The following is a 14,176-nucleotide window of genomic DNA, read 5'->3' on the forward strand; positions in this document are numbered from 1 at the left end:
ATGATCTGCACAAGCAGCAATTGAGGATACGAATAAGGATCGACTTCTTCAAGTTCATAAACTATAAAAACATCTTTGGTAAAGCGTTCTCGAACGTGATTTTTGGCAGATAGAGCACACCATGCCATGATAAGCAAACATTCACCCAAACTAAAATAGACCAGCAATTTGATATATACTAGTACCTATGCTGCCAGAACAATATGACATAAATTTGAAACCTATGCACATTGTAGGCGTATTGTGATTTATATGGGCTAGACCTGCTGCCTGTATTGCTACAATTGATGATTTATTCCTGATTAATATTCACAGACTACGAATACACGAGATACAGTATAACAACACCTACATACTTTGACACATTTGTATATGTATGTATAATCATGTGCATGTTGTCTGACTCTTAACAAATTGACACTCACATAAAAAAAAAATACACACGCGAATGCACATAACATCAAAGACAAGTGATTCTGCTTAGAAGCCTTTCACAACCTACACAACCAAACCTATGTTTTTCAATAAAAAATCTTTGTGAACAGAATTTTACTTTTATACATGTTACTCCCTTGCATCATTATTTCCAGTACTATATTTACATGGGCAAGTAACAGAGTGGGGGAGTAACAATTCAAGATCTCGAGTATCTATGCCATAGAGTATCAATGCAGGCAATATTATTTTTTAATAATGTGGGAACATGAAGAGATGTCTTTCACCAGTGGCTCCATTGATTACCACTGCAGTCTTCTACAAATAAATAAAAAAAATGATCATTTGACACTCAATATGTTAAGCCACATTCAGGACAGTGGACTAACCACGGGTCAAATATAGGGACATAAAAAACGCTTGACATCTAATCCCCTTACACAATAGACACTGAATAGATTCCCTACGGGGAAGTATTCAAGTGGGTCAGCCTTATTTGTCCCTCGGACTACTTAGTCCACTGTTCTGAATGTGGCCTTAGACCCTTGCAGAGTTGCCATGACAGTGCTTAATAAATATACACAGATCTACTGTCTACCGTCTAATTCACAACAGAATAATTATAACACGCGTAAGCAATAGAAGTCTGTTCTCAAAAATAAATAAAGTGCATGTACATTTGTTGAGTTGGCATCTCTGCACTTGTCAGATTTAGACTATCTATAATGTGTTTGCCTTGGCAAAGTTCTTACTAATGCTAGTTCTTTAATTTCCGGGAAAATATTTTTAGTGGCCTATAGCAAAATAAAGTTCGTTTTTGTATGGAACTGCTATTCTATTGATTTTTATTGTCGGGCAATGCATGTGCAAAGTTCTATCATTGCATGTCATGTTACTTTTAGTTTTCCAAAATGTTATCAAAAATAAATAAAAAACCAAACGAGGCTGCAGGAAATTTGTTAAAAATATGTAACCTTGCACCAATAACATTAATTACAGCGTCATGTAAAATTAACCTCACTAAATCACATACACATGGTATTCAATGGTTAACTCCAAAGCGCAGCTTTATAATGTAAAAACACCGGTGAGACACACTTCAGATACCAACTTGACTTCGTCGCTGTCGATCCTTTTGCTTTGGCAAGAGAGAGAGTGACGATAAACACAACTCACTCGTTATTTCTTGTAGCGTTTCCCCTTTAGACTCGCTAATTGGAAAGAACATAAATATGTCAAATGCAAATTTGCCTTAAAATGTTTGAGTGAGGAGAAAGTTGACTGTCTTTACTTACCAAACTCAATCTGTGTCGCCACCATCTTCTCTTGGTTATTGTGTTTACCCAAGATTCCTTGCTTCGTGCAAATGGTGTAAGCGACTTTTGCTACTGTATTTTTAAAAATCTACGACTTGAATCCCCAGCAAAGTGAACTTACTTATTTTTATGAATACTAGCTTGGTAATGAAATATGGTTTACTGTATTTTATTTGTTTTTGAAAAAATATTCATCTTTTTATTAACATAAGAGCGACTTCATTACAGTTCCACGCATGCGTTACAGGAAATGATACTCGTGGCTTGCTCATTAAGAAAATAATGATGGATAACATTTCTTGACATTTATTATCGTACTGTAAATAAGACTTGAAGATGCACCCAGGATTCCCAATAGCAGCGGTTTTTCTAGGTTGCTGTAGCAACGTAGTCGTCTTGGAATATCTTGTCAGGTTAGTTTACAAAGGTGTATACTGAAGGATGAATCATGAAAAATATTAAGAATAAATTTTGTTTTTATAAATTACAGAGAACTTGTTGTGCAAAACTTAAATTGAAAGACTTTAAATGAAAAGTCTTCAGTAGACACGATTTCTACTTAAGATAGGATTCATGATTGTCATCTTTTAAAAATTAGTTTTGTATGACTACATAAAACCCAGTATTTAGCATGTAGCCAGTTTAGGTGAAAATTCGTTTACTAGCACAACTGTGTAAGGTACGTGTATCTGACATGGGTCACACTAATATCTGCAACACTGTGCAGTACACTTGAGAAAACGACTCTTGGTGTGAGAAAACATGTGAAATGGTCATTTACAAGAAAATAGGGTGTAAAAGCGAAACATATTATTACAAGGTTATATTTTTATCCAACTTGACAAAATTCTGTGATTTGTTTATAAACTGTCAGGTCATCCGCCATATTGACCACTCAAGAAGATATAGGAAGTGGCTCTTCTAAGTTCTTTGTAATATAGCAATGAGCTGACATGAATCATCCTCATTTGTTGAATTTGATCAACAACAGTTCTTAAAATCAGACTATTATCCTGTGAATGACCATTTTTGTATTTACCTGCATCTGGAGTTGATTTCTCTAGTGATATCAACAGAGCCATAAGTAAGGTGAGATCCATCTGCTTGTCTACTAGTCATGGCACAGTGAAAACATACACACACTATTGCGAGGGCAATGACCATGACAGACAAACTTCTAAATGTGAGAAGAACCACAGAGATCATTTCCTGCAAGCTGGCCATTTCTTTTTAACTATCCACTTCAACTTCCATTGTATGTACACTATTCTGCACAGTATGTTGCTTCTTGGCTAGTAAAGATTTGCATCATTATTTGAGTTACCTCACCCATTCAGAAGTCCGCATTTGGTTTTCTTTTTATGGGTACTTAATTTTATGGCAGACAATAACTGGAAGACAAGCAAGCAAATCTAACCTTACTCTTGTTCAGGGTGTTAGCCAGCACACCAAGTGTCTTTTTCAGGACATGGAATATAAAATATAACATGTTGTATTAGCCCAATTAACATGGCTTCAGTGGAAAATTTTCATCATTTTTGTTGTGTTCTGTTCCAGGGAGTTTCCAGGCAGTGGGAATATTGTCACATTTTCTCAGTTTCTGTTTATTGCATTGGAAGGGTTTATATTTCATGCTGATTTTGGGCGAAGAAAGCCTGTTGTCCCTATAAGGCAAGTATTTATATGGAAGAGTTTTAAAGGCTGTTTGAATATTCCTTAAAAGCACTTACAAATATGTTATAAACTTAACAGTGAAAAATTGTCTTATGATATACAAGTATTGGATTGTGTAATTATAGATCCTTAACTATAAATTTCACATTGCTATTGTCAAAAGAATCTTAATACTGAAAACAGCAAAGAAAACTCCACTCTATAATTTTTAAGTCAAATTGATGACAAATTGCCTAAAAATAATAAAAGTAAAAATATTTGATGCTGATTTTGTTAAGAGTTTTAATTTTATTTAATTGTTTTAATATCTGCCTCCCATTTTGATTCATCAGTAGCCATAATTAGTCTATTGCAACTGTATTGTACAAGTACAATTGTAGAACGGAGATATTTGTAAATGCCTTTCATTTGCTGTTTGTTTATCTAAGTGGAAAAAAAAAAAACGATGAAGTAAACCATATCACAATGCTATATTGATTTAATACTTTAAAAGATTAATGTATTTCTATTTTTTCCTAGACATTATGTCTTTTTGACCATGATGTATCTTTGTGCTGTTGCTCTGCAAAACGTACTGCTCTTTTTACAAGTGTCCATCCCATTACAAATTCTCATTAGATCGGTGAGTCGAGCAGTGAAAAGAAGGGGTCACTTTCGTCCCTGGATGTTGCCCATTCTGTTGTTGTTGTTGTGCAGTTTATTTTGCCTGCTGTAGTATTGCAAGCATTACAGAAGTGAATTGGGTACATTGAAATTTATTAACTAGTCCGTTTATACACCTCCACCCCACCCACCCCCCTTTCCACCCTCACACAAAATCTGGCGATCTCATTTGACACTCCAGTTTCGAAAATATTTTACTGTTCATTTTTACCACTGAAAATTTATCCTTATCACATTTTGTATCAATTGAAAATTTCACCTTTGTAAAATTGTCCAAGTCACTTCTGTTTGTAGTGACAACTTATACCAAAATTTGTACTGTTTACAAGACACTAAACGAAATCCAAAGCCATTGCACTTGTATTGAGAAACAGTATGTTTTCCAAAGCAAGAGCAAATTGTTATTCACAAGAATTGGGAAAAAAATTTATCCAGATCATTCAAGTATGCCATAACATGGTTTTTATGATTTATTTAAAGCTAGCCAAATTGTGACATTCAAAATATTTAAATATATCATTTTTGTGAAAAACATTTATTAAAATGATGTTGTAGACAATGTTCTTACTATATTTATATTCTTGGCTTGCAGAAAACTTGAATTATTAACCCCACATTTCAGTTTTTATGGTTTAATTTCCGTTGCTTTATAACAAATGCTTTTCTTTCTATTTATTTTCTAATATTTTTTCCATATATGCAGACATTATGTTGTCATGGTGACAATTTTCTTTGTGGTACAAGTTGTGAATAACCTAGTCTTAGGCTTCAACATCTCCATGCCATTACACATGATTTTCCGTTCGGTAAGTTTTGCCACTCAAAGCAGGGGCTGTGTTCACATGGGATGCCAAATGCTGCACACTCAGCTTCAGTTAGCCATCTTCCAGACATAATCCAACACCATTACCAGACATGTTTCACCAAAGTGGCTGAAATGTGCTTTAAAAATGCCTTTATTTTTTATTTTTTATTTTTATTTTTTGTAACTCGGAGCTTTTAACTCTTCAGAGAAGTGCCATGTCTGTTTTATTCTAAAACTGGTTTTTTTATTTTTTTTATTTTTTTTTTAATCCTCTGGACCACTGTTTATAATTTTATATTTGCTATGACAGTAACAGCATGCTGCTAATCGTCTAGCCAGTTAGGTGCAATTGAAATTTTTAGGGCACAATTTTAGTCCATTATTTTGGCTGGTTTGGTGAAATGTACTTGACAAATGGTGTGTAATGATCTGGTGAACTTGTTGAACATTGCAATCCAGTCTTGACTATCGCACAGCTTAGGCAGGCATTGTGAGGTGTCCAGACAGTGAAAGTTATGTCTTTGGTAGCATTGCTTATAACAAAATAATATCATTATTTGTTTCTTTGCTGGCAGACATTATGTTGTTATGGTGACAATATTCTTTATGGTCCAAGTTGTGAATAATCTGACCTATGGGTTCCATGTGTCTGTGCCATTGCACATGATATTCAGATCGGTAAGTGGTTGGGGTTGCAGAAGTAGCAGAAAAAAAACAAGTGTTAATTAACAATGTGTTATCAGTGTGAAATAGCTTTATAAAAAATATTCAGCAATAGCCATTTTCTAGGAATATACTTCCCAGAAGCCATTTTCTGATCTTTATAGAAAGGAGTCAAATCTTCGTCTCTGTTTGCCCTTTTACAAATATCATTTTTGGCATGTCTCTGCCGTGGGAGTGAAGTCTGGTTGCACATGTTTGCTAGTTTTTTTTCTTATTTTTTTAAAACTCTGCTTGATACCCGTGAAAAAAAGGGCTTACTTGGGGCTGTGTTTGTTGTTGGCATTGTTGCATGAACAATATTTGATCCTTAAAAATTTTTTAAGATGATTTTTTTTTAATTTAACATATTTAATAAAAACATTTTACTCACATTTGAAATCAGTTTATCTTTTCTTTTATATTATATTTAACTTTAAGTATATAAAAATACCTGATATTTAATATAGTTGTATGTAATTGTAGACAGTCAATACTAATTTTATTTTTAAAATAGCTGTTATAACAATCTGGGCTTGTTCTAGCATGATAAAATGCCAAAATATTTCATTCTTTTCATTTTATTATTACGTGATGTTTGTTTTATCATACTTTTTACTATCAATTTGTTGTTCATGGAAAAAGTGATTTGGCAAATATTTTGAACCACACGGATTAAAGTGTAAAAACATGCTAGATTAAGTCCTGCTTTTTTACACCTTTAGAGTGCTAGAAATTCACATATGGTTTTTTTTTTTTTTACTTCCAGGGAAGTCTTATAGCAAATTTATTTTTAGGGGTTTTAATTCTCAAAAAAAGGTGGGTATTTCAAGATCAGGATTTCAAAGATCAATCAACTGATATTTTTTTTAATGTGATCAAGCGTTTTTTGCCTTTTGGTATTTAGCATATTAACAGTTTTCTTAAAAACATGTAGATTTTATTTATTTTACCAAAATTGAATTTCAGCATTCAGCATTCATTAAAAAAACTAATGAATTACAAAAAAAAAAGTGATTGAATAACTTTGTTATTTGAATGTATGTTTTGTTTATTCCAGCTATAAACTATCCAAATATTTATCAGTGATTATGATCACAATTGGTATAGCCATATGCACAATAGCTTCAGCCAAGAAAGTGGTAAGAGTTGTTTTCATTTTTGCCTCACTTCACATTGGTTATGCTTTATATATATTTGTTTGTTCTTGACAAACCACAAACCCAACTGGAATTGATTTAATTTCAGATTTAAACTTAATTTCTATATATAAGACTGAGGCAGGATAGGGATTTCCTAAAGATTGTAAAAAAATATGGAAAGTGGCTGGATTTTGATATTTTTGTAGTGTCCAGGGAGTATTTGAGGGTAAATTCACAGAAAAGTGAGGATTTTTCTTTCCTTTTGCATCCCTCATTTCTGAGATGAGTTTAGTTTCATTTCATCCTGACTTAATAATTTGATGGGTTTTTTCGCCTCCAGAAATCAGAGCACCTTGACGACGGCAGCGATGGCATGTACGACCTGTTCATCTGGATAATTGGCATCAGTGGGCTGACCTTTGCCCTCCTCATGTCAGCCAGGATGGGCATTTACCAGGAAACCATATATGCCAGGTTTGGAAAACACCCCAAGGAAGCTTTATTCTATAATGTACGTATTGCCAGTAGCTTGGAAGTAAGGCCCCATTCAGAATAGGGGACTAACTAGTCCAAGGGTCAAATATGGAGACCTACTACAAAGCTTGCCGTCTAATCCGCTAATACGCACTGAATAGATACTGTATCCACGTATTCAAGTGGATCAACCATATTTGGTCCTCAGACTAGTTAGTCCCCTATTCTGAATGGGGCCTAACACATGCTTGAATATTTGAACATGAGACCCACTTCTGAATGTTTATAACCCTTGACAAAAAAAAAGTGAAAAAAAAATCAAAATGATAAAAAGATAATGATCATTTTGATTAGTTTGCATGCAGCGTCATTTTGAAATTGGTTGTCTTTTCCTTGGAAATAGTTTTAGTTTGATGGCTGTAGACTGAGTGTGTTAAGTTATAGAGTAGCTTTTCATCAACAGTACTATTGCGGATGGTCTAACAATCTCTGAAAAAATTTTGTGGAAAATATAGCATAAAAAACGTCTAACATTTTTTATACCAAATGGTATTTGGGTCCGTAGATAATTAGATAGACCAACACATTAACAAAGTTCAGCAAAACGATAAATGAAATTTTATAATAATGTAAATTTTTTGATTGGTAATTTTTGACAGTGTCATTTCCTATTATTTCAGCATGCGCTTCCTCTACCAGCATTTCTCCTTCTTGGCAAAGATATATATAACCATGCTGTGCTCTTCACAGGTTCTGGTGAGTATAAAGAAAATGTTACAATGTTACTTTTTCAAAGGACAAAAATTCTTACAGATTAAGGTATTAGCAAATACTTGTATATATATTCAAGTGTTCTCTAAGGTCTACATACTTCATATTGGTTTTAAAACAATTGAATTTGTGTGTAACTTAGGATTTTGGATCAATTTTATTTACTGTATTCATCTCAAAAGCATTTTATTTTTGTAGTATTAAATTACATAAAAACTTTTTATCACATTTTATAATGTTTTGTGCAGATTCCATCTTCCCATTTCAGTGTCAGCTACATTTATAATGATCTTTTGAGACACCTAAACATGTCTTGTTGATGGGTTTTTACATCTTTATTTTCAGAACCCATAGATGTTCCTTACCTGCCAGCTATACCAAGGATGTGGTTCTTCTTGGCTCTAAACGTACTAACACAATATCCTTTACATTCAGTCCATGTTTTATATACAACCAGAGACGCCATCTTGGCTAGCAAAGGCCTTTACCATCTGAACCTGATCATGTAGTTGGGTCACTCAGACAGCCTTGGTGTTTTAGACTGTGTTCACATAAACCCAGCGTACTAGCTGGATTGATCTAACTCTGCAGGGATTCTCGCTAAATTGCAGTCAGTGTAAGCGGCTAAATTGTCTGACACACCCCCTTGAGTAATTTAATCACCCCCTAGCAGCTTGAGTAGGCATGCCAGACATAAGCTGCTTACACTGAATGGAATTCAGCCAGAATCCCAGCAGAGTTAGATTGATCAAAAAAAGTTAGCAGAAAAGTTGAAAAGCTTTAACTGTATCTTCATGTAGATTTAACCAGTCTTCTTCATATGAATATCCTTAACGATCTCAAGTATATATGCATCCGTGCGGTGTTCATTCTGACTACGGAGTGCCAGTCCCTGACCGTCACCCTGGTCGTCACTCTGCGGAAGTTCACCAGTCTCCTCTTCTCTATCATGTACTTCAAAAACCCTTTCACAGTCTACCACTGGGTAGGGACAGTGCTGGTCTTCACTGGGACCATGTTATTTGTGGATATTTATAATATTTTGAAGAGTCTGCTTGGAAAGACTAAAGCTGAGTAGTCGCCTAGTAGAGTAATAGTACAGGCGTGCCCATTGGTTGAAAAGACACTAAAGTCAGCCTATCAGATGAACTGATACTGACTTGATATCAGGTTTTAGATTTGGCATCATGTTTCGGTACTATAATTCACTTGTTTCATAGTACACGTGTTACACACAGGATTTTGGAAGACATATTAGTAAAGTTGGAGGTCTCTACCACATAGAACCACACACCAGTAGAGAAGTTTGATCCCACCTTGGAGTCTTTGATGTGATAAATGAATAGATTTATAATATTTATATTTTAGTATTATTTATTTTAAGATGAGGTGTCATTATGCTTAGAGTTAATGGGGGTTACCAATTGTAGGGCCTCAAAGAAATAAGACCAAAGATCACAGATCACAGAAAAATCAGTGGATTGGGTAGCAGTATTATAAACAAGCACGAATCACCTTTCACAGGACATGGCTTTGGAGTGATACATGGTGTCATGGCAATTAAAATAACATTACGTAGATAAGGAAGAAATAAATTTGGTCAATAACTGGGCATGGCTTTAACCTCCCCCTTCCCCAGTTAAGTATACTAGGTTGTTCAGCTTTAGGGAATATCTATGCAATAGAAAAATTAATACTGTACCGTAGGCCTCCTTGTATTTGTTGGTGAACATTGGTGAAAGAAATCCTTATTATGAATTCTTAGAGAATATCATTCTTATTTATTAAGTTCCTTTGCTGGTGTTATCAATGTCTGTCAAATCTGCTGTTTAAGTATCACCATAAGGTGGAAATGGTGTCAGTGATTTTTTGTTTAGATCTGACTGATATCAGTGATATGTGTTAAGCTTTAAAGAAAAGCAAATGTTTGTTTTGTCAGAGATGTTTTTCAAGGAATTAATGATTGTTTATCAAGTCTTTGAGGACATTAGGTAATGTTTGGTACAACTCGAGACTTTTTTTTTTGGGGGGGGGGGGGTAATTTCCGTCAGTAATGTATTTACTGTCAAACTGCTTGAATTTTTAGTTGAGATTTCTAGATTTTGGAACACAGTGGATGGTCTTTATTCAGCAGGATCATACTACACAGAGTAGTAAAGAGGGCAATTGGAGAAAGGGAAAGGTACAAGGTTGATCGCTCTCTGTTTGTAGATTTTTTTTTAGAAGATTAAGACCTTAGTCTTAGAATGCTTACAAAAAAAAAAAAAAACTTTTGGAAGAAATATGCTTTTGGTTTGAAAGGGAATGGAAAATTCCATGATTCCTCAATAATTGATGTGAAATTAAATGATCTGCTTTCCTAAATCCACACTAATGTCGAAACTAGACTATCAATCTTTGCTGACACTTACCTCAAATAATCTTATTGTTCATGTATAGAACGAAAATCAGTTATATTTATGAAATTATTTATAGTCTCCTGCAGTATTTTTAACCCTGTATTATTTTAAAAATCATTTAAGTGCTGTTTAAGGTCCAATTTGCAAAAGTTGTACTTCAACTTTTTAATAATACATTTATCATACAATACATATTTATTTGCAACTGTTATATGATGTCATCTTCTTTATAATACGTAAATAGTCCACTTACAAAAGTCATGTACATGCTTTTTCAACAGAAGGCTTGTGGCACAAGTATTTTGTGTGGGTTATCTTTGATGCATTGGATTTCAGCTGCCCCTTAACTTTGAAAAGTTAAAATTAATGCCTATTAGTGACCATTATGAAATTGCGATGTCATGATTGAAAGAAGGCTTAGACGACTCTTTATGAAGTTCAGCATATTAAAGGATTTCTGGCTAAGTATTCGATGGCGGTATCTTAGTCACTGAACCAGAAATAAACTTTAGTTTATACATTGACATTTGGAATTACACATTGAAGTAGGTTTTTGTATTGATAAATGTTAATAAAATGTCCATAAGAATGAACTTTCGAATTGCCTTTTGTTTGATTTTGATGATTAAAGTCACTTCCGACCAAAAGCAAACGACCGCCTGATAAAGTTGGAATCTTATTTTGGCCACATAAAGAGATAATGTAATTACAAGGGGGGGGGGGGGGGGGGGGGGGGCGCGCATAAAAGCACATCAGTCACTCCTGTTATTATTAATAAAATTCATTTATTGATATTTTTTAATTGTCAGCGTTTTAATCGAGAAGTGTAAGTCTTTTTCATATGACAAATATATTGCATTACAAAAAAAAAAAAAATGCAAATATATTGTCAGTAAAATGGGGAATTATTGTTATCATTGAAGTGAAAATTTCCACGTTATCCCTACTCTTCCAAGAACTATCTGTCACTGCATTTTATTGATTCCCATATTTGATCACGGATTGATAAGGTTGGGAGAACTGATACCATGATACACCCATAACCTTCAGACTGATAGAACTTGTGTCAATATAGGAGGGACGGCATTTCCTTGTCACACGTATTTAGATAGATAGATAGATATAGACCCTATAACTTTCACTGTTGAGCAATGAGCGTTGGACTCATTTGTAAGTGAGGACTCCTTGTAGAAACAACATGTCTGCCGCGCTGTTCAGTCTGTGTGTTCTTCTGTTTTGTTTCGAAGAAGGTAAGGGGTGGGGGGCGGAGGGGTGGGGGAGGGGGGCTCTTTATTCCGTGTTTGACACATTCTGTAACGTTGAATGACTGGGCGGAGAAGGTTGACGTTTGAAAATATATTTGAAATTTAATGCTATTTATCATTCGTTCACAAAAGTTGTAATTAAGAAATATATAATCTATATGATTTAAATGTTGGCGTTTTAATGATTTTTTATTTTTATGTTTATTTCAAAGTAACCGCCATCGCCATTGCTTCTTGCAAAATTTCCACGAACCTTAACATGGACTTGAGGAATGCATTGGCTAAGCAATTTGTTCTTCTGTTTTATATATTTAATTACTTTTTTATTCTATCTAACTGTGAACAATGATGGTGAGTCGGGTCCCTTTTGTTTTAGGCCTAAGCCAGACCCCCCTTGAGACAGGTACCCGGTACGTGACCGGGGCCATACAGACACCGGCGCCCGTAGGGAAAGGTACCTACGTGGCCAGCCTCTGCAACGCCTTCAAGGGTAAAGATGTTGTTGTAAGCGTAGTGCTCCAGAGAAACCCAGATTGGAACCCGACTTTCGGGGTGGTCAATTTCACGGTCACTACAGCACCAGTGGCTGGCAACGTGAGTGCTTATTTATTTATTTATTTATTTATTTATTTATTTATTTATTGTCAATGGATGAAAAGATCATGTGAGAGAAAGCACTGAAATTGATGAGCAAATCCTTTCTTTTTTCGAATTATTATGACCAATTCGTTTAGCAAGTCAATTTAATTAACGTTTCTCTAATTGAAACGCATGCTCTATGAGAATATCTCTCTCTCTCTCTCTCTCTCTCGCACACAAACGAGCGCATGAGCACTTATAATTTTTTTCTTTATGAATGTATTTATACAGCTGGAAGCGAGTGTACTTTGCCAAAACTGGCCTGACGCCAATGCCAAACCAGCTCCGAACTGCACAGTGAAAAACTGGAGCGCCACAAGCGACCTCTATGTGAACACAGTGGCTTCAAATGTCGGCGATGTATCTTTTACCGTTATTGTGGAGTTTGTAAAAGTTGCATCAGATTCGGATTTAGAAAAGGCAAGGTCAATTCAACATTCGCCACAGACACTTAAAAAGTTATACATTTCCACTTAAAGTGGTCCAAGTACTTGTAATGGTAAAAAGTTCCTATTGAAGACATAGGCTTAGCATGTAGACAATAAACATGAACTTGCGGTGCTGATAACTTTGTGATAAAATTTTAATGTTGTTCGCTATCTTATTTATTTTGAACAATATGAATGTAAATTTGAGTTTGTCTCCACAATCCTCTCTTCAAGTGAACTGATAAACTAGAACAATGGACAACTTCTGACTTTTAGATGTCGATGACACAGATCTGCCATAGCGTACATATTTATTTTATTTATTAGATAAATCCTCCAAAGTCCATGAACCTGAAGAGCTATATTGGTGCGGGGCTCGTGTATCTGGACCAGGTTGTGCACATAGACAAACCTTTCCAAGTCGTATACGGCCAGAGTCTCATCCTCGAAATCACCTTCTGCCCAAACCCGCAGACCACCAAAAACTACCGCATCGATAGCACAATATTTGGTATGGGGCCTGACGCCGCGTTTGCGCAGTACGTCTGTAAGATTTTGCCATGCAACGATCATCAGGACGCCATAGCCAGTAACCCTTATCAGCTGCCACTCAATTCTCTTTCCGTGTCCACTACAACGGCCGACTTGACCACTCTCTACATCGCCGTGGTCGGTTGGGGCGGGGAGTACGACCCCAGCGTCCACGCGTACGTGGGCTCTTTCGTATATGGAGCGTCACTGTCGGTTCAACCAGCACACAAAGAAAAGGAGTTTAGATTCATTCCGTATTGAAACGATTAGATCTACATATCCGAAATGAAAGTGATAAGACAAATTTGTTTGAAAAAGGACTTCATCTTTTTAATCTGCTAATTTTTTGGTTCCTTATAAAATTGAAGTAGTTCGATTGAAGATATCTTCATCTTGGATTTATATCTGTTTGTAGATGAATCTTTGTTGTGTGTTACTATGATGTGACCGCCAGGCGTTGTACAAAATCAAAAATATATTTCAACACAGCTTCTGAAGTTTGTGACCTAAACTGCAAATAATTTTTAGCAAAATAACGATGACATAGAAAAGACAAACCTGTTGTAATTTTCTTCTTTAAAACTCATACTGATAGCTTAAAAGTATCTTAAGTAAGCTGATTTGATGCACATAACCTAAAGAATCTAACTGCCTGATTTTCAATTCCTGTAACTCATAATTAAATCACACCAATAAATCGATGTTTGATATGCAATTGTGCAGTTTCATATATTTTTCAAAGGATATCGCGGTATCAAAAAATGTTTCCCACAGTCCACGCTTCCAGTCTACCTCTTTCTTCAGGTGCGAGAAAAAAGAGGTTTCGACTCAAAAACTTTCGTATCAATAACATTATGAATCATCAAAAAATCATCCTCCAAAAACGAGCAATATCGAAATTGAGCCATAACTGGACGATGGCAATGGCTGATTCA

The 14,176-nt window shown here is 35.1% G+C and overlaps 3 protein-coding genes across 5 annotated transcripts in view; 2 read left to right on the plus strand and 1 right to left on the minus strand.

Moving 5' to 3' along the window:
- The window catches only part of LOC106178322 (cyclin-dependent kinase 17), a 56,877-nt gene extending 55,051 nt beyond the window's left edge, over positions 1-1,826 (minus strand). The window contains exon 1 of one of the 2 annotated variants that reach the window (XM_013561446.3): positions 1,731-1,826. Coding sequence is in view for 1 of the 2 variants with exons in the window: in XM_087015864.1 (XP_086871990.1) it covers positions 1,731-1,755 (25 nt within the window). In the remaining variant the exon portion in view is untranslated. The remainder of the gene's footprint in view (positions 1-1,730) is intronic. The other variant, XM_087015864.1, reaches the window with a different exon arrangement.
- Positions 1,827-1,965: 139 nt separating this feature from the next.
- On the plus strand, positions 1,966-10,971 carry LOC106155246 (UDP-xylose and UDP-N-acetylglucosamine transporter). 2 transcript variants are annotated; one of them, XM_087015866.1, is made up of 9 exons: positions 1,966-2,164; positions 3,309-3,422; positions 5,469-5,571; positions 6,362-6,411; positions 6,653-6,734; positions 7,075-7,245; positions 7,889-7,964; positions 8,325-8,396; positions 8,822-10,971. In XM_087015866.1, exons 1-9 carry the CDS (start codon positions 2,088-2,090, stop codon positions 9,055-9,057), a joined length of 981 nt encoding a protein of 326 aa, XP_086871992.1. In that variant the 5' UTR covers positions 1,966-2,087; the 3' UTR covers positions 9,058-10,971. The 2 variants fall into 2 exon arrangements, with proteins under 2 accessions (XP_086871992.1, XP_086871991.1); XM_087015865.1 differs by lacking the exon at positions 5,469-5,571 and adding an exon at positions 4,792-4,894 and having other exon boundaries at positions 1,968-2,164.
- A 228-nt stretch (positions 10,972-11,199) lies between these two features.
- LOC106155212 (uncharacterized) lies at positions 11,200-13,909 on the plus strand. The gene is made up of 4 exons (XM_013529928.3): positions 11,200-11,628; positions 12,020-12,237; positions 12,514-12,702; positions 13,038-13,909. The coding sequence occupies exons 1-4, from the start codon at positions 11,577-11,579 to the stop codon at positions 13,500-13,502; spliced, it is 924 nt and encodes a 307-aa protein (XP_013385382.2). The 5' UTR covers positions 11,200-11,576; the 3' UTR covers positions 13,503-13,909.
- The last annotated feature ends 267 nt before the right edge of the window (positions 13,910-14,176 follow it).

Source organism: Lingula anatina, chromosome 6 (genome assembly GCF_051362555.1).
Source record: "Lingula anatina isolate TDL-2025a chromosome 6, LinAna3.0, whole genome shotgun sequence".
In the NCBI taxonomy this organism is placed as follows: domain Eukaryota; kingdom Metazoa; phylum Brachiopoda; class Lingulata; order Lingulida; family Lingulidae; genus Lingula; species Lingula anatina.